The sequence below is a fragment of the Crocodylus porosus genome, unplaced genomic scaffold (assembly GCF_001723895.1).
Source record: "Crocodylus porosus isolate Cpor-Errol unplaced genomic scaffold, CroPor_comp1, whole genome shotgun sequence".
Taxonomy (NCBI): domain Eukaryota; kingdom Metazoa; phylum Chordata; order Crocodylia; family Crocodylidae; genus Crocodylus; species Crocodylus porosus.
In genome coordinates, this window is record NW_017728943.1 from 52,823,593 (window position 1) to 52,844,308 (window position 20,716).

At 43.3% G+C, this 20,716-nt stretch overlaps 1 protein-coding gene across 3 annotated transcripts in view; it reads left to right on the forward strand.

The window, feature by feature from the left end:
* Positions 1-20,716, forward strand: part of PIGF (phosphatidylinositol glycan anchor biosynthesis class F) — a 47,792-nt gene that overhangs the window by 17,135 nt on the left and 9,941 nt on the right. For 2 of the 3 annotated variants that reach the window (XM_019549360.1, XM_019549361.1), the window contains exon 5: positions 9,794-9,902. In XM_019549360.1, the coding sequence (XP_019404905.1) occupies positions 9,794-9,902 (109 nt within the window). Of the gene's footprint in view, positions 1-9,793; positions 9,903-18,707; positions 18,784-20,716 lie in introns of those variants that run through there. The other variant, XM_019549362.1, reaches the window with a different exon arrangement.

The window sequence follows — 20,716 nt, forward strand, 5'->3', positions numbered from 1 at the left end:
GCCCACCGACTTGGACACATCTAAGCCCTCCAGGTAATCCTTAACTAGGTCTGAATTAACAATCGGAGGACTTGCATCTTTCCTGGGCCTCTCTACGCTATCACCCAAGAGCACCCCATTGTCAGTGGACAGGAACACGGAAGCAAAGAACTTGTTGAAGAGTTCTGCCTTCTCTTGCGCGTCCGTCACCAATTGCCCTGCCCTGCCCTGCCTTGTAGGGGTCCCGTGTTACCTGGAGACTTCTTCTTGCTACCTATATACTTGAAGAAGGACTTTTTGTTATCCTTAATCCCAGAAGCTAATCTATGTTCCAGTGCTGCTTTAGCCTCCCTTACCAAACCCCTACAAGCTCAGGTCAGGGAGGTGTACTCCTCCTTGGTCCCTGCCCCCTGCTTCTACCACCAGTATGCTTTTTTCTTTGCCCTCAGGCTAGCCTGGATATCCACACTCAGCCATGAAGGTTTCTTGGACCCTTTTCCCACCTTCCTGCGCAGAGGAATTGCGTCCTGCTGCACCCCAAGGATAGCCTCCTTGAGGAAGGGCCACCTTTCCTGGACCCCCATACTAGCTACACCCTGGGCTCCAAGTGCCTCCCTGACTACTGCCCTGAGCACATTGAAGTTGGCTTTCCCGAAGTCAAGCATTTGCGCTATGCTAGTTACCCTCCCCACCTTTCTCTGAATAGCAAACTGGATCATTTCATGATCACTGTCCCCTAGCCTCCCTTGTACTAGCACCTCCCCAGCCAGGTCGTCCCCAGAGGCTAACACCAGATCCAGTATGGCATTTTCTCTGGTGGGGACGAGTACCTCCTGCACAAGATGTAGGTCCTGTATACATGTCGGGAACCTTCATGAGTGGCTAGACCTGGCCGACTGCTCCTCCCAGTTGATGTCAGGGCAATTCATATCCCCCATGACCACAACATCCTTTGCACACACGGCCTCCCCCAGCTGCCTGGAAAATTCCAGATCCAGCTCTTCCTCCTGATGTGGTGGCCTGTAGTAAACCCCTACCACCAGATCCCTCTCCCCCTGCCCTCCTTGAAGTTTGACCCACAGGGTCTCAGTTAAGCCTTCCTCTGGTCCCATTTGGAAGGTAGAACTGGTACACTGTTCCCTAACATAGAGCGCAACCCCCCCACCTTTTTTTCCCCTCTCTATCTCTTCTAAACAACCTATAGCCCTCTATGTCTAATGCCCAGTCATGTTTCATCCCATCATGTCTCCACTAGGCCAACCAGGTCGATTTTAGTACTTGCAAGCAGGAGAGCAAGCTCCTCCTGCTTGTTCCCCATGCTTCTTGCATTAGTGAAGAGACACCTTAACCCCCTGTGGGAGCTCTGGGCACCCCCCCTACCTGAGAGACAACTGGTCCCTTGGTATATACCTGAGCTCTTACCTGGGCAGGTCCAGCTCTTACCTGGAAGACTTGGGCTCACATCCCTTATTTGCCAAATTTGGAGCAGTGATTTGAGCTGAGATCTTTCAGTGTGTCCTAACAACAGATCTGAGAAGTATGGCTTTATTAGCCTTTTTGGTTGAAGCTCTTCCACTTGGTATAAAATATTTATATTAATTGGGCTAGAGAACAACTCTCTAGTCTGATTGTTAGAACACATCTGAAAGGCCTCTTTTCTCTGGGACAGGTGGCTATGGTTTTGATATTATTAAATGTACCAACTAGCTTGCATATTATGCACCAGTAGATGTCAAACAGGCACTGGTTTCTAAGCAAATATTCATTGACATAAGTGAACTAAGAGACATGACTCGGGTAAAGTGAACTAAGAGACATAACTCATGTTAGTGCATACCTGTGGATTGAAGGAACATGTTTTCAGTATGCGCAGAATAAACTCTTTCAAACCTTGCCCAAGCACTAACGTGCAGAACATTATGTACTGAGAACATCAGCTACTTGCAGATGTGAACACCCCCTCCAGCCCTTCAAACTTGGCATGCCCTCACACTGAGCACAGTGCATGCCAGAGGAGGCATTGGGTTAACTTGACCTGGCTCACCCAACATCTGTGTAGATCAGGTGCTTCAGCAGGGCTTTTTGGAACTTTAATGTAATAGCTGATTAAATCAGCTATCAGATATAAGTGCCAAAAAGCCCTGCTGAAATGCCCAATCAATACAAACTAGGGGTGCACTGATTAAAGATTTTTTTGGCTGATTATTAACCAGCCATTTAAGCCGATGCCAGTCCCTATTGCCAGTGTGCAGCCCCGCAGCTTGAAGAGCAGTGTTTGGTTGGTAAGTCTGTTGGCGGGGAAGGGGCAGGGCTGATCAAGGCCCCCACCGTGAGGGAGTAGGGCAGGGGCAGGGGCAGGTGCTGCCAGGTCAGGGTGGGGCACAGGACGGAGCTGGAGGTGGCTTGTTTGGGGGACACGGGGAGGTGGGAAGGGAGGTATGGGGAGAGTGGGTGGCTCCTGCCATTGCACGCACCCTGAGGGGAGGCATGGGAGGTTCATACTCCCTAAATCTGGCTGTGGGGTGAGGGCAGTCTGCCTGCTTGGGGCTGGGGGCTGCACCAGCCTATTCCAGGTGGGGGGGGGTTGGGCTGGGGCCGTGTTCTGGGCAGCCGGTGGTGGCGCTGGGAGGGGGGCTACAGGGTAGGCTACAGCCACCCCAAAATTTTACTATAGCCTCCCCCCTGTAGCCCTGCCTCCCAGTGCCACCACCACCTGCTCTGCCACTGCCCACCCCAGCCCCGCTGCTAGGAAGAGGTCAGCACAGCTCCCAGGCCTGAGCCCACAGCAGGCAGCCTGCCCTTGCCCTGCATACAAATCTGGGGGGGGCACGTGACCTCCATGCCTCCAGGGTGCATGCAGTGGTGTTACCCCCCCCCCTTCCCCCGACTGAACTGCCCGTGGCTCATTCCTGTGCCTTGCCCTGCTGCAGCAGGGCAGCCCCATTCTCCCCCTCCCCATGGTGGCCTCAAGCTTCCTCCCACAGATTTGCTGGCTCAACACTGTTTTCCAAGGTGTGGGGCTGCATTCCTGGCTGTGTGCAGGCTGCAGCTGCACACATGCATGCAGCATTTATCGGTGACATTATTGGCCACATCAACCAAAAAAACCAGATTGCTGATGGTGTCAGTTTTCCTTTTATGTATGTATTGGTACACCTCTAATACAGATGCTGGGGTCAAACTAACATGCTTCCTCTTCCAGTAATGTGCTGTTTTGCTTCCCAACACCCCCATGTCTGTCAGCAGTCATTGTGTCCAAGGCAGATTTTCAGGGTTTTGCCTTTTTGCTGCACTCTTGATCAAAAAGGTACTGTTAGGTTTGTTGTTTTCTCCATCTTGAAACTCAGTCCCACAACTTATTCAAAGGGGACAAATTACTTTTTTGTTTTACTTTTACAGAAAGAAAACTTAAAACCTCTTTGAGTAGAGGCTAAGCCAAGATCTCTTCAGCCAGAAAGGTAAATATTTCAGAGAATAATGCAGAAAAGCAGCAGTTTGTACTGTAAACTGAATTGCAGCTGCAAAGTTAACAGAATCCTGTTGCTATATAGCAGGTGTTCTGAAATCACAGAACCGTAGCCTTTAAAAAAGGTGCTAGACTCATTCATTTTTAGGCAGTCCAGTTTCTTGTCTGCCCTCCAGTTCCAAAAGTTATTGCCATAGGCATTTCCTTTCAAAGTTAGCCTTCCCTATCAGGTACAAGTAATATGATGTTTTCCTCTTGGCTTGCCAGGCTACTGATGTCCACTCTATATTTTGGTTTTGCTGCAATCTGTTTATCACTTAGGTTGATATCTTATGACAGGAAACCACAGGCTTTGAATCCTTAAAAACAGTTGTGTATACTGAGCTATGTGTAAATTAAGCAGAGTTCCTTCTGTCTTTTGAAAGGCTAGAAGCAGTTTTGGTGCTTATTCAGTTGGCTCAGTGCCTCAGACAGGCAAGGTAAATGGCTAACTAAGTTTTTGGACAAGCTATCTAATCTCTGTTAGGTCAATGCAGGACCTCAGATCATTATACTTGTCATGAATAGTTCAGCCAATGTAGTGGAAGAAAGAGAATCCACAATTTGGTTTATTCCTTATGGCAGAACAAAGGCATCCTTCAGCCAGTTCCCAACTATAGTTGAAAGGGCTCAGTTTCTTGCAAGTCAGAGGGAATTGTGGGGCTTCATTAGGGGATAAAGCCAGTGGTTAACTATGGCCCAGTAATATCTTTCTCCACTTGTTCCCATATAAGTTTATATCCCTTACCATTTAAGGAATACAAGGGCATACATGGGAGCCTTGATAAACCAGCAAGTGACAAGGGAGGTTGTCAGGCCTTATAAATGACAGCTGTGAGCCTTTTGGCTGCCTCAGACTAACCACAGCCTTCAGTTTGCCTGGTAACATGCAGGTCCCATTTACCATGGCAGTGTATTCTTTAATTATTGGTGGTCTTGTTTTGGGATATTTTTATATCAGACTTTCAGAATTTTAAACTGGATTTCAGTCATCAAACTAATACCAATCATGGTGCTGCAGGAAAACATCATTATAGTCTCCACTATAGAATGCTGTGTCATAGCTTTAGTTTCTTGCACAACTTTAAAATCATTTGTAAGAATTGGTCTAATTAACTTGACCAAGCTAAATCATGTTCCAACCTAAATGAGAGGATTCCCAGATGAAGTAAACCTGCTTTTGCAACAGGCTTCACCAGGGAAAGATTGCTAGGTATTATACTGCCAGGTTGTACAATATAAAAATAAGAACATTACAGATTTTATACTTTGTAAGTATTTTGTGTTTACATATTATTTTATATTAGTAGTTTAAGGACAATATCCAGCCAGTTCCAATAAGTTCTTAGGGGGCCTTTCATGGGTTGTTAATGTTTGTGTTAGTTGCTAGAAGCACTATTATACAGGGAATTGTGCTCCAATATGTGAACTAATTAGTAAAAATAATAGGAGATCAAAGCCCTCAAGGGGGCTTTGACCTGAAAAATCTTCTCATCCCCAGATAAAAGTTGCAAAACTGTGGCCTGTTGGGATGCACCAGTGTTTGTATAAAGAATCCAGGATTTTATTGTTGTAAGCCATGATGATCTCACACAACTTGTGAAAAGTAGGATCATATACATATCCCACAGGGGTTGGTGAATGAAGTAATAGCACTAAGCCCTTTGTCTTTGTCAGAGTAGGGTAGGGGAATTGCTGCTGTTTGTCACCTTTGTCTGGTTTTGGCACACTTCCTTAAACGCCCATTTTCTTAATGGATCAGAAAGAAGTCAGATAACTTTTAAAAAATAAAAATCCAGCAAGCAAAAGGTAAATAAAAATGAATTCCAACAGAGCTCATTCAGAGCACATCTGGCTTCAGTGCCAAACAGCAAAAGCCCCTGATGTTTCTTCACTTAGAGGCCTGTCAAGGCATTATTGTTCAGTTCCATAAAAATCTTGATTACATTCCAGTTCTAATATACTGAAAATAGTGCTTTTTTTAATATCTAAGAAGTACTTAGCTGTGATCCTGTGTGTATCCTGCTGAGATTCATTAAGGAAGTGGAATGACAGACAAAAACTGCAGAATGCTAAAGGAATATTGTAGTGGAGCACAAGAGATTTTTCCAAGATACCTTCTCTAGGGTTTCTAGCTATTGAAATGGGTATGCAAGAATGTAGGCTTGGTAGGAACTCCCTCAGCTGTATCATTTAAGCTATGCTACCCAGAGGGGTGGGCTGCCAGCAGTGATACCGCCTGTGCTGACCAGTTCCATTCTGTGGTTGGTGAAAATGCTTTTTTTTTTTTTTTTTGGAACTGCTGTGACAGATGAAATACTTAATATTTTTGTATCTCTTCTGTCCCTGTCAACAGATACTTTGTCTCAATAAGAAAAGAACTAACACAATAAAAACATTTTTTTCCCCTCAGATCACCCGGCAGAGTTTAGGATATCTGACACTGTTTTCCTCATGGGGCTTTATCTTACCTGCATCCTCTGTCTTTCAGACAGTTTATGGGAATGTATTTTCAATGACAACATACTTGGGAGTTTCTTGCTTCCTTCATTTCCCTTGGAACATCTTATAGAGAGTTATCTGCATCTTCAGCTTAGGGATTTGAGCCCAGTTGCTTTGCTTTTTTCAAAGTACCAAACAGTAAACTCCACTGATTTGTTCAGTGGATATCGTTGTTCTGATTCCTTAGTGATGGTGGTCTTAATTCCTCCCCACTCCCATATCCCCCTTCCAACCAATAATCAATTCCCGAGAATCGGTCTGAATAATTGGTCAGAATTGAATAATTTGCATTTCCTTTGGAGTGGTGAATTACTTTTTCTTGCTGGATGGAGTCCTTCTGTCCTGGTGCATTATTGGCAAACTTGATAACACTTCCGTCCCTTTTCTTATTGACGGTGTAATGTTGCTTGTTAGCAGCGGTGCAACATGTCTGCTGTACCATCTTCCCTGAACAGGATTGTGTCTGGCAAGACTAGCTTTTGTTGCAGCTGCAGTTGCATGCCTGAGAGTGGGCAGCTCAAAGTCTTCCTGTTCTTCTGAAGGTGAACTGTTATGATTGGCATGGAGATGGTCTGGAATCCTTCAGAGACATTGCTTTCACAGAATCCAAAGGAAAGGCTCCGAGCTGGATGCCAAGGGAATGCTCCCTTGGCTGCCTGTAGTTATGGAAGGCCCACAGTAGAAACTTGAGAACTTGATATTTAATTTAGTATCAATTATCCTTCTAGACCCAGTATTGCTATGCTATCAACTAAGATGAAATGTTCACCCTCAAGTTCTCACCTGACCCAGTTGGTGGCATTCAGTCTGACTCTATATCAAGAGATATGTACAGACTACGAGAGTATGTCAGGTTTTTTCCATGAGGACAACAATGATTAGTGATCACATTTGTAAAGGTGTTAAACTGCATATTATGTGCAAAATGACATTTAAAATGTGTCATCTAATAAGTTTTGAAACACAGCCTATTTTCTAAGAATAGATTGAGCTGACAGCATCAGCTTTGATTTAGCTCTTCTGTGGCCTCCACCAAAAAGGAGCCAAATGACTAACCATTTTCAGATGTTTATGCTGTCATTCCTTAGCTCCTAAATTGCAGCAGGACATACCATATTTATTCACATATGTATGCAGTTTCCCCAAAATTCAGCCTTTCAAAATTGGGGTGTGCATCTTAAGTGGGGGAGCTGATTTTTCTGCCTGAAATAAAAACACCCCACTTTGATTTCTGCTCCAAAACCAATTGCCTGGCAGCACTAGTGGCATTTCTGTTCAGGCAGCTGAGGGTTCAGTACACAAGTATTAACAATCACCTCTTCTTTTTAATGGTCTTGATATTCCACTAATTAAGCTAATAGTTCTCCTGGCAATTTTACTATCTTTTAGCTGCTCCTGGCCTCTCTTCTTCTATTTCATGGCCTTGGAGACTCTTTAGATCTTTTCAGAATCATAGATCCACTCATGGAGTGCAGCTAGCATTGAATGCAGCTAGCATTTCAACAGCTTTTGGTTAAGCAAAAAGAAGAAAGGTGGGCAAGCTGAAGATGAGGCTTTGTCCTTTCCTCTTTCTTCATTCTGCCTTCCTAAAAACAAGGTGCATGTCTTATTTAGGGAGGGGCTTGGTATGTGAGAAAATACAGTGCTTTTTTAATTCCTTGAAGTCATCTTTTCAGAAAATATTTGATGGTCTTTTTGTGGTGAATCTAGGTTCACCAAGCACTGTCCTAACATTGACATTGACTGGCATGGGGGAGTTCTGATGAAATCAACATCACACTTGTGCTCTAGAACCTCAGCACCAATGGTTCCTGGGCTTGATGCATTTATTAGCAGCATTGGCATGTCACATCCCAAATTGACTAAGTTGTGACAGTGGCTTGGGATGTTCCTGATGGAGAACAGGGATATTTTCTTGAATACGAACGACAATATGATTCCTTTAAACCTGAGTCTTTTTCCATTGGAAAAGAGTTTTCCCTAATGCATTGCTGGTTTTTTTCATCTTCATAGAGAAGCTGGCTAATAGTTTTCCATTTGACTCAGAGACTGTCCAAGAAATTGTAACAACTTTTATTGCGTATGAGGGTATTTTGCATCTGTATAGGGACTGTACCTCTCAGCCCTTTTGTGAAGCAGTCAGTGAAGTAAGTGGGTTCACCCAAATCCTAGCTGTGTCTCAAGTAGTTTCCTTTCCCGTCAAATACCATCAGCTGCTCCCACCAATACGCTTTTGAGAAACTGGTTGTTGATACTGCCATAGCTGAAGTGAAAACTGACTAAATGGCATCTGCTGCATGGACATTGATTGGGTAGCAGTGGAGGTGGTTGGAGTCATCCTGTTTTGGATGGAAGTGCCTATAAATAAGAGTCATTGACAGTTGGTGAAAAGGCCCATATGGATTTCTCTCTCAAAGCCTACTTGACTTCGTCTCCTAGTTTGGGTTAAAAATACCTCCCCTAAGGGCTTGCATACAGTGGCAAATTAATCATGTTAGAATACTCTGGAGGAGTTGTAATTAACAGAGTATGAAAAGGTGCAGACAGGGGCTGTCATGTTTAACATTGTGTCAGTTGGTTATTGTTAGCCCCGGGGGACATGGGCTCAAAAGGTTAGAACAATATTAATATTATGATATGCAGCAGTTTTTTCTTCAGAACTTTAAAATACATCAACATAGTTTCTCTGCAGCCATTGTCACTGGAATTATCTCGCTCTGATCTGTTAAAAGGCTGAAACATGAGTAAGCTAGGGGAACTTTCAGGCCATGTTTGTACAGCTTCCCTCCTAACCCTGGGACTGCCCCAAACAAAATAAGTCCCACCTGCTCACTTTTGCTTGGGCACACCAGAAACAAGACACAGTGGGATGACTCAAGAGGAGCTCAGGGCAGGTCTTGGTGAACCTGAGCATCTCCACCAGTGCTGCTCTTAGTCTCTACCAAAACAGAGAGCCTGTGTATGGCCCTGGAGCATGCACTTTGGGCTGCTTTAAGCCCCTTACTCTCTCTGCTTTTTGATCCCAGAGGTGTCTGACCCAGAGCAAGTTGGGGGCGGGGGGCAGCACACTTGGGATTGCAACTTGAAGCCATATAGGCATGCCCTAAGGGGCTGTACATAGTGAAAGTTGTATTTACTGACACAGTGTTGAACAAGTACTGTCCAGAGAAAACAAGAAATAATACGTTTAACATGATATCAAGTCCAAAGTCAACCATAGGTCCAATTTGGATTTGGCTCAAGATAGGAGAAATAACCCCATAGCCAGTCACAGGAGAAAGAGCACACAACTTCAAACTCAGATGCTGAATCCCAACCAAAAACTAATCCAGATTAGTCTACCACCTGTTTTGCCTACCTATAAAAATATTTGTCCGGTCTTACTGTAAAAATGTATGTTGTAGCCACACGGAATAATTAAGTCACATTTGGCAAAAATTAAACTTATTTTAGGTCCACAAAAATAGTTTTTGTATTTCATCATGTCATGCTTCTTTCAGAGAGTTCAGTATTTAGTACAATCTGTTAATACTTTGAATGTTTTTGCATCTTGTCTTTCCATGGGGATTTGAGTTGAATATAGGCATTATTAGTAAAGAGTTTTATAGGACTTTTTTATATTTAAATGCAGTGTGTGCACTTTAAGCTAGGTCTGCATGTTGAAGAAGTCTGTGCTTTATATGTGAAGTATTAGTGACATTTTTTTGTGCTTGACTTTTGAAACTTGTTAGGCTTGTAGGTCTAATACACTGAAAGGATGATTTCTTTCCTGCTGAACTCTTCTTGTAAAATGTGCTAATTTTACAGAGCCATGTCCATCTGGGATAACAGTCTACAAATTACCACAATGTGCAGCATAGTGGGAGCATGGCTTGGAGCATTTCCTATCCCTCTGGATTGGGATAGACCTTGGCAGGTAGGTTGATTTTTCTTTTTATTGTGATTTTTGCAATGTCAAAAGTAAATACAGTGCAGTAAAGAAAAGAATATTAGAGGTGCTGCCGCTTGTACAGTCTGGTGGCCAAAATCTGTTTGAGAGCTTTTGAATTGCAGGTTTCTGAGTGTATTGGTATTCATATGCAGATATTGTCAGTATGTATGAAGTAAACACAGAAAGGTAAGATTTAAAGATTTTGATGTGTGTGGGGAAGGGGAGTTACACAAACAGGAAGAGGATGACATATAAGGCTGCGACTTTATCCACATTGAGCCTCTGGATGGAAAGCACTGCTTTTATTGTTTATGGGGAAGAGAGGAAAGATGCTTTTCTAGCATTTTAGCCCCCCTCCACCTTCCATTAAAGCACTTAACGGAATGCATTTAAAATTGCTATTGGCTCCAGATTGATTTGTGGAGCTCATGTGGCCAAAGGCTTGCACTGAAAACTTGCCTTATGATTTCAAAGGAAGCACTGACAACTATCAGCTGCTTTATTGTATGGTGAAAACTGTGAACCTGGCATTTCAGAAAAACCAGTGAATTCAGCTCTCTGCCCTATTTCATTTGACTTTCATTGGCATGTGAAAATCATCTCTCCAAATGTTATCAAAACATGTAATTGTTCTAAGATGTTTCCTCTCAATGTCTATTGGTATCATTCTGTCCTAGTAAGGTGATTATCAATAACCACTATTCATTCAGCAGTAGATACCAACCCTATCAAGCTCTTGAGCAGGCAGCATTTAAAAATCTCTTCTTTCAGTAGTTAGGAGACCAGCCAGCATTCAAGTCTCTCATTCTCTGGAAGCCTGATGGTTGTTTACCCACAGCTGCTAGCAGGTTACTTATTGTGCCAGCCGCCTTGCTTTATGTCAGGATAATTATTTTATTAAAATGCCTTCAGCAGACAGAAAAGCAGCTATGTGGCTTTGTAGCCCAAGCCAAATCTTGACTTGATTCTGTGGTACCAGGTGTTCTGATCTTTGTAGTGTGTTATACTCATTTATCCTTCTGCGGTAGGTTCTTGGTGTAACACTGCTTAGTGTGGGTTTGTTGGATGTGACCTTTACAGTCATGGGATTCAGTCCTGTAAAGTAGTGGTGTCAAACTCACCTTGTGCCATGGACCATATCCAGACTATGGGATTCCTCATGAGCCCAGTCTGGCCTGTGACATGGGGCAGTGTTGGCCACTATGGTGGCAGCAGCAGCAGCCATAGCAGTAGCAGCAGGAGTGAGTCAGGTAGCCACAGGCTAAGTGGCTGTTTGCTGTGGTGGACATGGTACAAGTGGGAGCAAGGTGAGCTGAGCCTGACAGTGTCCACTGGGGTCCCATTCTGTGGCCGACTGCACCCATTGGCCATGCCCCAGAGCTCCCTGGCTCACCAGTAGCTCGGTGGGCTGGATGGAATGGCTCCACAGGCCATATGTTTGACACCCCTGTTGCAAGGTATTATTGAGGACCTGCCATGAAGTGCTGAGCCATTGCTCCCACTGATTTGAGTCAGGGTAAGAATACTGGGCACCTTGTAGGAACAAGAGTGGAGATTTTTGCCTGCCCTACTTAAAGGTTAAAAAGCTCAGGTCACTGGAAGTTACGGTTTTGTTTCAGTGCCCTTGGGCAGAATTTACCCCCCTATTTGGCCATGTGCTATACAGCACACTCCACCTCAAGGAAAATTGCAGCTCATTCTGTTATGTGTGTGTTATAGGCACAAATTCTGCATTTTACAGATTGTTATATAGTTACTCACTGGTGCAGAGTGGGTGCAAGTTTGTTACATGTGTTACATTTCACATCTGCTTTGCCTTGTTAAAACCGGGTACACAAGTGTAGGGCAACTGAGTATCTGACTCTCAGATTATAATTTGGTCTCCTCTAGGATGAAAGGAGTTGTAGACATGAAAAATATTTCATTAAGATTGCAGAAGATAAGATTGCAATACAAAGCTTATATTAGATTAAGTCAGCTCCGTGTATATCTTGAAGACCTCACTAATAAATTCATAAAAGTTTTGCATTACATCGTGTGAGCAAAAATAAAATATTAATATTTTGATGAATAAAAGGATGATGAGTATTAGATGAGACAGTGTGTAATGAAGTGTAATATATGATCCTACTTGCCCAGCCCCCCAGTACAGTCACATGGAGGAGAGCCAGGATTGGCTGTGACTAGGCAGTTTTTTGGTTTTGATTAATGTAGACTTGCTCCAGAATTTTCAAACATAAGTGGCTAAAGTGGGCTCCAAAATGTGTATGTGTATTCATGCACCTAAATAGATCTTTGCCTGGTTTTCAGAGGTACAGAGCATCTGCTGGTACTTAAGTAAAAGGAGCTTGTGGCCGTCTTGGCATGGCAGTAGTACCTCAAGCCTCTGCAGTATTTTGTACCACAACAACTTGCTGCCTTGTCCCCAGCATGCACTCCCATCTTCAGCCTTCCTTCTGACATGAACCCTATGCTATACTGAAGTTTAGGAAAGTCCTTAGAAAAGAATTTATGCTTGCTTATTCTTTGTGAGGGCAGTTCCTCTAGGCCTTCAAGATTTGGATGTTGTCTGTCTCTTACTTGGCATAACAGGGAGGGTCAGTGCAGCGGTGAAAATGCACTTAAATTGAGCTGAGCACCCCTTTTCTATCATCATGTGAGCAACACATAGAGTAGCCATGGCAGGATGCTTGTCAACCCTGGAGAGTGTATATAGGTGACCACTGCTTCACCAATCTTTAGAAGCAACATATTTGAATGTTAATTTTCTTTACAATCTACTTTTATAGGAGATGGGGAAAGAAGTCCTTTTAAACAGCTTGTACATTTGCATGCGTCTCAGGACAGCAATATCATAAAGTAACAAAAAGTGATAGAATTACTGGAGTAGAAACCCATCTTTGTAAGCTATTTTTTATTAGAACAAGCAAAACTTTCTAGCCATGACTTGCAGAACTTAACAACTGAGAGACTTCATGCTTCTATAAACGTAGGTTTCCAAAAGTGTCTGGTTACAAAATTGCAGGAGGAGGAAATGTGTTTTGTCCAGTCATTAATGGTGTTTAAACAGAAATATTACTCCCCAGTCCCGTCAAGCTGAGGTTCCCTGTGGAGATGATATACTGGAATTCAGTTCTTGTAACATGTCCAAAGAAGCTGATTCAGAGAACAGCATTTATATTGGCTTTCTTTATTCTCAGTGAATAGGTCATTGATACATATATGGTTCAACAGCTCAATGGTCTCTTATGTAGCTATACAGGGTGTTAGTAAGACCCCCTTCCCCTTAGAATGTTGTCTGCATTTCTGATCACCAGTGATCAAAAGAGATTAACATAAAGATCACTAAGCTGGTTGAAGGAATGTAGCCTTCATCTTACGAAATGATACTTAAAGAGCTTCATTTGTTCAGCTTTGGAAGAAACGTTTATTAGCACAATAAATATTAAAGAGCGAAAGGAGCTTTTTAGGCTAAAAAACATTATGAGCACAAGAGCCAATTGCTACAATCTGCTTATTGGAAATTAAAGATTTATAGCTATCAGGTGTAATTGGTTTTAAACCAAGTAGGAGGAGGAGGAGGAGCTGATCGCATTTGTTAAGTTTATCATAGGAATGCTTGACAGGATAGGGAATTCTTGGTTTAGCAATCAGCACACGTGAAATTGGTAATCAACTATTTGCAATCCCTATGTTTGGATATAAAGGTATTGTAGATGTCTAGTGCAATATTGTAGATGCCTGGTAATTGCATGCTTCAGGGCTTTTGCTAGTTTCCTACAGGAGCCAGGAAGGAATGTTTTTCCCCTTATATGAATGCTGTTGCTTGTGGGAAGGCTTTTTTTGCCTTCTTCTGAAACACTGAGATATTGGCTACTGTTAGGCTAGGGGTTTTTTTTTGAGTGAAATGCACTAATGTTCCTACCTGTACTTCATACAATTCAGAGATCCCTGGTTAGAAGATCTTGCTTTACCACACAGGGTCAAACTGATCACCAGATTTGAGGTAGGGAAGAAATTTGTCTCTCAGGTCAAATTAGCCAGGACTGTGGTTGGGGTGGGGAAGGGAGGCAGAGAGAAGGTTTGCATTTCTCTATAGTGTGGGGCACCAACGTCTTTGGAGCATTTACCAATTGTCTGTCATTGCGGTGTCAAGGCATTTGGCATTCCTTCTTTCTCCTTCCCCATTTTACCTATGGTATGCTACATGGAGGTCTTGATGTATGGGGTGTCATGCCAGTAGCTATGCTTGTAGGTGTGGAGTGGTGATTCCTGGGAAACTCTTGGCTGATGGTTGCCTTTAAATACAAGGTCACTGTACTCAGTGGGCCACAAGGCCCCTTCCAGTCCTGTTCTTATGATTCCTTTTCTTTGCAACTGTGGGACGGGGGGAGTGGACTTTTTACTCCTTGGTGTAACAATGATGCTATATCACAACCTGATGCAAGAATATTTTTCTGTGTCTTCTTAACTTTTCAGTGGTAAAACAAATCTCCAGCTGTTTAATGCTTGACTATCTCTGGGGTGATGAGCATTAAATACAAATGTAAAACAAAGATCCTTCTGGAATACAACTGGAAGAGGACTAGAAATTTCTGTTAGAACTGCTATTCACAACAGGCTGAGTATCAGTGGGCACATCTACATGTGCAGTTATCCAGCAGAAATAAACTACAGGGCAGTTCGCACCAGTGTTTATTTCTCCCAGGTGCAGTGTTTACACATGTGCCCAGGACCACAGCATGTTGAGCCAGGGCAGCACAACCCCGGCTGGCAGGGGGACTGGAGAGTCAGCCTGCCAGCCTGGAGCTACTCCACCCCAGCTCAACGTGCTGCAGAGGGGCTGGCTGGAGCACAAGTGTGCTAGAGTTCAGAGCTAGTCAGCAGGGAGCCCCTTCACTGTAGCACCCTTATGCCCCAGTTAGTCCAGGTCACCATCTACAAGTGCATTGTAGCAGAGTAAATAACTCCACCGTAGGATGATACTTGTGTTGGGCAGTACTAATCTATGGTGGAGTTAAGTTTACTCTAGTCTAACAGCATTGCTTGTGTAGACAGTGACACTTCTGATTGCAGAGCTAATTAGTCAATTCCACAGTAAAGCACAGGTGTAGATGCCCCCAGTGTGAGAGAGCTAGCTTACAGCATGATGGCAGGAAACATTTACTCGTATTTGCAGAGCCAAGCAAAAATAATGTTACTGCTTAAAGTATATCTATGTACTTTTTCTCCTTTCATTCACTAACTCGATATAATGATGCAGGTAAATGAACTATGCCTTTGTTTATGTGTGCAATAAGCAAGGTTCTCTATACAATTATCTTTTCAATTTTAGTTCACTTTACTAGTATATTGCCATTTACTTGAAAACATTAACAAGCTGCTCATGCAGTAATTACATACATAGGACTGCTTTGGATTCTCTAATCACCAAATCATGTGTTTTATTAATGGACTGTGTTTCTATAAAAAGCATCTGTGTGTATGTCTTCTATTTTTACTCTGAGATGGATTTTCCCTAGATATGGGGTAAGTGGTTTATAGCTGAAGTACTCTTAGCTCTTAGTTGTTAATGTATATGCCAGATTTTAAAGTTAAAGTAGTATTTTCCGTACTCTGAGACCATGAGCCCATTCAGACATGATGACATTCCTGACTTCCAGAACTGTGGTCTGCCCTAACTCACGATCAACGAAGGGATCACTTGGCTACTTTTCTGGCCATGGTCTGTTGTCTATTAATGAATACAACTTAGAATCAGACTGAACTGAAAAATACCTATTTCACTGTTTTCTGAGCAGTATATTGCACTTGTTCTCTTAGGGGAGAACTGTAGCAGGCTGAGGAATTGCTTGCTCAAACAATCTTTGTTTACTGGCTTTGTTTCCCTGGGGCAACCCCCCTTCCCATAGGAATCAACCTAAACAATCAGCAAAACAAACACACAAATAGCCCATGGTCTTTTCCCAGACCTGAAGAGAATGTCCAGATTCAGTGTGCAGCCACTAGCCAACACTCCTCCTTCTCTCTCTCTCTCTCTTTCTAGTTCTTCCAGCAAACTCAGTCTCTCAACTTTCCTCGTTGTCTTTTCTGTAAACCCCAAGAGTGAGGCAATTGCTAGCATGAGCTGACCTACCTGCTCTCTCTTCTCAGCTCCATGTGTTCTGTGACTTAGGCTTCTGCCTCCAGCCCCACAGCCTTCCTGTCTCTGCCCTTGGTTTCTCTCTGGGAACTTTTTAAATTTCCCGGGGCCAGCCTGTTATCATCATCTGGCCCAGTCCATCAAGGCAGGCTTGTAATCACCCTCTCTCTGCCTGCTTCCACCTAGGCCCCAGTCCTTGAAGTGTGCAGCCTGCAACAAACCTGTTTCAAGTTTGTTTCAAGTTACAGTTTCAGGTGTTGGTTTTAACCTGTAAAAACCACAAAATGGTTTAGATTGTAAGACTACTTGGAGACTGCTTCTTTCCCAGTGTGATACCACAGGAGCTGAGATTAACTGTTACTCAAGATAACAGCCCTGTGGTTTAGGTAGAATCTAGTAAATGCAAAGTGCCTCTAGGAAAGGTTCCTCAAATGTACAACTTCCCTGACTGACTCATCAGAGCCATTCTTTGTTGATTCTTAGATCACATTGTAGAACCTCTTTTTTTTTTAAAGCTGCTTTTTGGATGCTGGAAGAATCCTTGTGTAAGTGGGATTAGGACTAGAGTGAAATCTGCTTAATTGGTTACTGGTTTTATTAGTTCGTTCATTGAATCCCCATTAGAGTCCTGTTGATTTGTACACAAAATGCTTTGACTCAGTGGTGATTCATTTTTTGGCCCTGCAGGCTAGGTGAGGGGTGGAGAGATTGTCTGCAGGTCCGGTTAGGACCCCCTGCCAGCCTTCTCCCAGCCTGCACGCATGGATCAGATCTCACGTGCCCTTGGCTGGTCCCCCATTCATGGATCAGGCCCTGGGGCCCCACACTTCTTCTACCTGGTCCTCATATGCCAGGATCAGGCCACAGGGCCCTATACCAGTTCTACTTGGCTCTGAGTACCAGGATTGGGCCGTAGGGCCCCATACCACCTCTGCCTCGCCCCTGGATGCTGGGATCAGATCCTGGGCCCCTGCACTGCTGCAGTCTGGCGACAAAGCCCCAACCACCTGCATCCAGCCCACCTGATCCAGTGCACAAAGCCATGCTGTCCAGTGCAGCAGGCTCCCCATGGATCTGGAATTTTGACAGTAGCAGAGCAGTGCTACTGCTCCCCAGCACCAAATGTTTGGACCTGTGAGAAGCGCCCCACAGTCTGGATGGCATGGCAAGAGGCCAGATCTGGCCTACAGGCTGGGGGTTGAGCACCTCTGCTTTGGCTGATTTATCATTTGTTAAAACATAATTAGTCCTTTCCAAATGTACAATGGGATAATTAGTCATCTTAAAAAGGTGCTAATCATAGTACCAGTCCAGCCAGCTGATGCTCATGAAATATTGGATACTTTTTTGCTCTCTTGGATCAACAAGATCAACCGTTCTGTCTTTTGGTGATGAGTGTATGGTACAAGTGCAAAGCAAAACTATGACTGATAAATATAGCCTGTGGTAATCATGTAATTCTTATAAAATGAACAATGAATTTTTGTAATACAAATATTTACCTTAAGCATTAATCTGTATGTAAGCATACAGGACTCCTATAGCAAGCAAAATTACATGCAGTTTGTGCATAGAATTTGTGTATGTATTTTTTTTCTTTCTTATAAATGTCACACATCTTTACTGTGTCTCGATATAACATGCAAAATACATCTCACAAAAAGTTGAAAATGGCTAACTACTGATCATTATTCACTCAGAGATAATTAGTCATCACTACCAATCCCCCCTGGAGTGACAAATTAACCAAATTTCACTATATTTCATAGTTTTAGAATAATGATGGTTTTGTATGTTTACATAAGTACTCAGAATGTTGCAAATATTTCCCTGTTGAACTTCCTGTAATTATTTTAAGACACTTCCGGTATGATTTGACTGCTATCACTCGTGATAATAGGGCATATTATCTCTCTCATGAGCAAGCTTCTGTCAGCTTTGTAGAAAGTCAGGTGGTATTCTTTTAAAATTCTTTTTTCTTCTGTGCTACATATGAATAGCCCTGACCTTTCTTGGAGCACAGTTTAGAGGAATGAGGAAAACAGTTATAGCTCTTATAAAGTGTGCTTTAATTAGGTTCTGACACCTAAATCCAAGATTCAGCGCTCCAAAAAAAAGGTTGTATTATGTAGCAGTAATGGAAACCAGATTTGAAGCTTGATCAGAATTATGTCTCACAGCCTCTAATGAAATTCAGTTTGCCCTTTCTCTCCATTCCCTTGTCTCAATCTGTTAATTTTCTTACGTATGCAAGTTGAGGAAGTCAAACCATCAAAACCCACAAGTGGAATGAAACCACTTCTTTTCCTATATACATACTTGAAAACTTGCAGCCTTCAGCAAAAACATGTCCTGCAGAGATGGCTATAATGCAAGATGAGCTATGAAATAAGTAGCAGTAAAATTAAATCAGATAAAAATATAAATGTTTATTTTTCCTATAAATATACATCATGCTTAATATCACTAAATCAATTGTCTAGAAGGAGAGTGGTGGCTAAAACTTTCTCAGCTACTAGAGAGATCTGGAATTCTTGTGTAGTTCAGCTTTACAAGACTGCCGCTATTAGAATTTGTTATGTAAAAATAAAATGTCCTAATATACATACATTGTCATCACTCTTTTATTTTTTTATTTTGTCTTCCAGAATTTCTGCAGTGAAGTATAAGAGTTTACAAAATTCTGCTTAGCCTTAACTTAGCAATGAAACAAAGTATTTTATCAAAAACATACTTATCTTTATATGAGATGGCGAACAGAGGAAAAGAAGGTGGTAGAGAAACAGTATGTAAGGAAATAGGGGAAAGGGCAGCAATTGAATATAAATATAGTATACAGAGCCCTAGGACCAGAGAAAGCCACACATTCATCCACCCTCTTCATGACATCATTTACCACATCAATGCATTGGATCTTGTGGTCATCACTAAGAAGTCAGCCCTTCAGTGAGATGAAAGATAATTTTCTCCTGTTGTAGTTATAACAGAAGCCATGGTATTTGAGAGCTTATTACACAGTATTATATGCTGGTAAAATGCTGACTTTTTAATGAAGACTGCTATAAATAGTAATGTTCTTAATTACCCCGCAGAAGATATAGTTTGTTTCTGATCTCGTTTCTGAGACTGGTAGGGCCTTGAAGGCTTGCTGCACAACATGCCCAAATCTGCACAGTATTAGGCAATAGCATTGACTGTTTCTAAAAGCAGCCCACTCATGAGCTTGAAAGAAGAAAATGTGAGGCTCGGGGTAGGGTTAAAATGAGGAAAGTGGGAGTGTCTAGCAGGCAAGCACAAAATAGCTCCACCCCCGAGGGAGGGAAATGATGGAACAGAATAATACAGTCATTAAGGAACTTGTGCTGTAACAGAAAGGTGGCAAGTAAGTTGAAGTTAAGTTAAATAAATAGATCCCACCTCCAGCGAAAGAGAGAGCCTTCCATTCCCCCTTTATACCAACACAGACATAAACTAGCCATCTTGAAAAATGAATACCTAGATACAAAAAGAGTGTTCAGTACTGCAGTGCCATAGTCTCCAGGGCTGAATGAAGCACCTGAGCTCTTTATACTGTGTAGGTCAGGTGTAGTCAACCCTTGGCTCAGGGGCAACATCCAGCCTCTAGTGCCTTGTCATTTGGCCTTTGAGGGGCCCCACAGATCATGGTCCTGAGTGCTAGATCTGGCACACGGCAGTGCAAGGCTCAGTCTGGGCACACAGGGCCTGATGGAGGTGGTGCAGGACCCCGGAGCGTGTTTCCAACATGCAAGGCTGGGTGAAGGTGGTACAGGGCCTGATCCCAGTGCACAGAGCCTGGCAGAGGTGGCACAAGCCCTGGAGCCTGATCCCTGCACATGAGGCCAGGCAGAGGTAGCGCAGGGTCCCAGGGCCCAAATCTTGGCATGCAGGGCTGGGCAGGGGAAGCTTGGTCTGGATCCGGATGTGCAAGCCTCATACTGGAGCAGTGTCCCATCTGACTTGTAGACCAGTCCTGTGCCATTCAGCCTGCGGGGCCAAAAGGTTGAGCTCCACCTGTAGGTGCCTCAGGATGGGGTCAAAACTGAGTATTTTGAGAGAGGAGACATGTTGAGGATCAGAGTGTCATAAAGCCTACCTTTTTGCCAGGGCTTGCATGTCTTCTTTGGCACTACAAGAGAGTGCCCCTTCTCTATTTGGGATTCACAACCTAGAACCTTGCCCTGAAGGGAAGGTGCCTCCATCCTTCTTAAAAGTAGAACTAGAGCTTCTCTTTTCTTCTAAAACATGGCCAGAGGAGGAGATCTCTGTTTATCCAGTAGTTCAGTGTTTAGTGCACTCACCCTGGGTGTGGGAAGCCTGGGTTTAAATCCTTCCTCTGCCTCTTCTCTGTTCAGGAAGAAAAGGCAAGGAAGAAGAGGAGGAGGAGTTACACTTTATGTAAAAGAGCCATATGATTGCTCAGAGCTCCAGTATGAAACTGGAGATAAGTCTATTGAAAGTCTTGGGTTAAGGTTAGAGGGGAGAGCATTAAAGGGTGATGTTGTGGTAGGTGTTTACTGTAGACCACCAGACCAGGAGGAAGTGGTGGATGAGGCTTTCTCTAAACAGGTAGTGGAAGTTTCCCGATCACAGGCCCTGGTTCTCATGGGTGGACTTGAATCAGCCTGACATCTGCTGG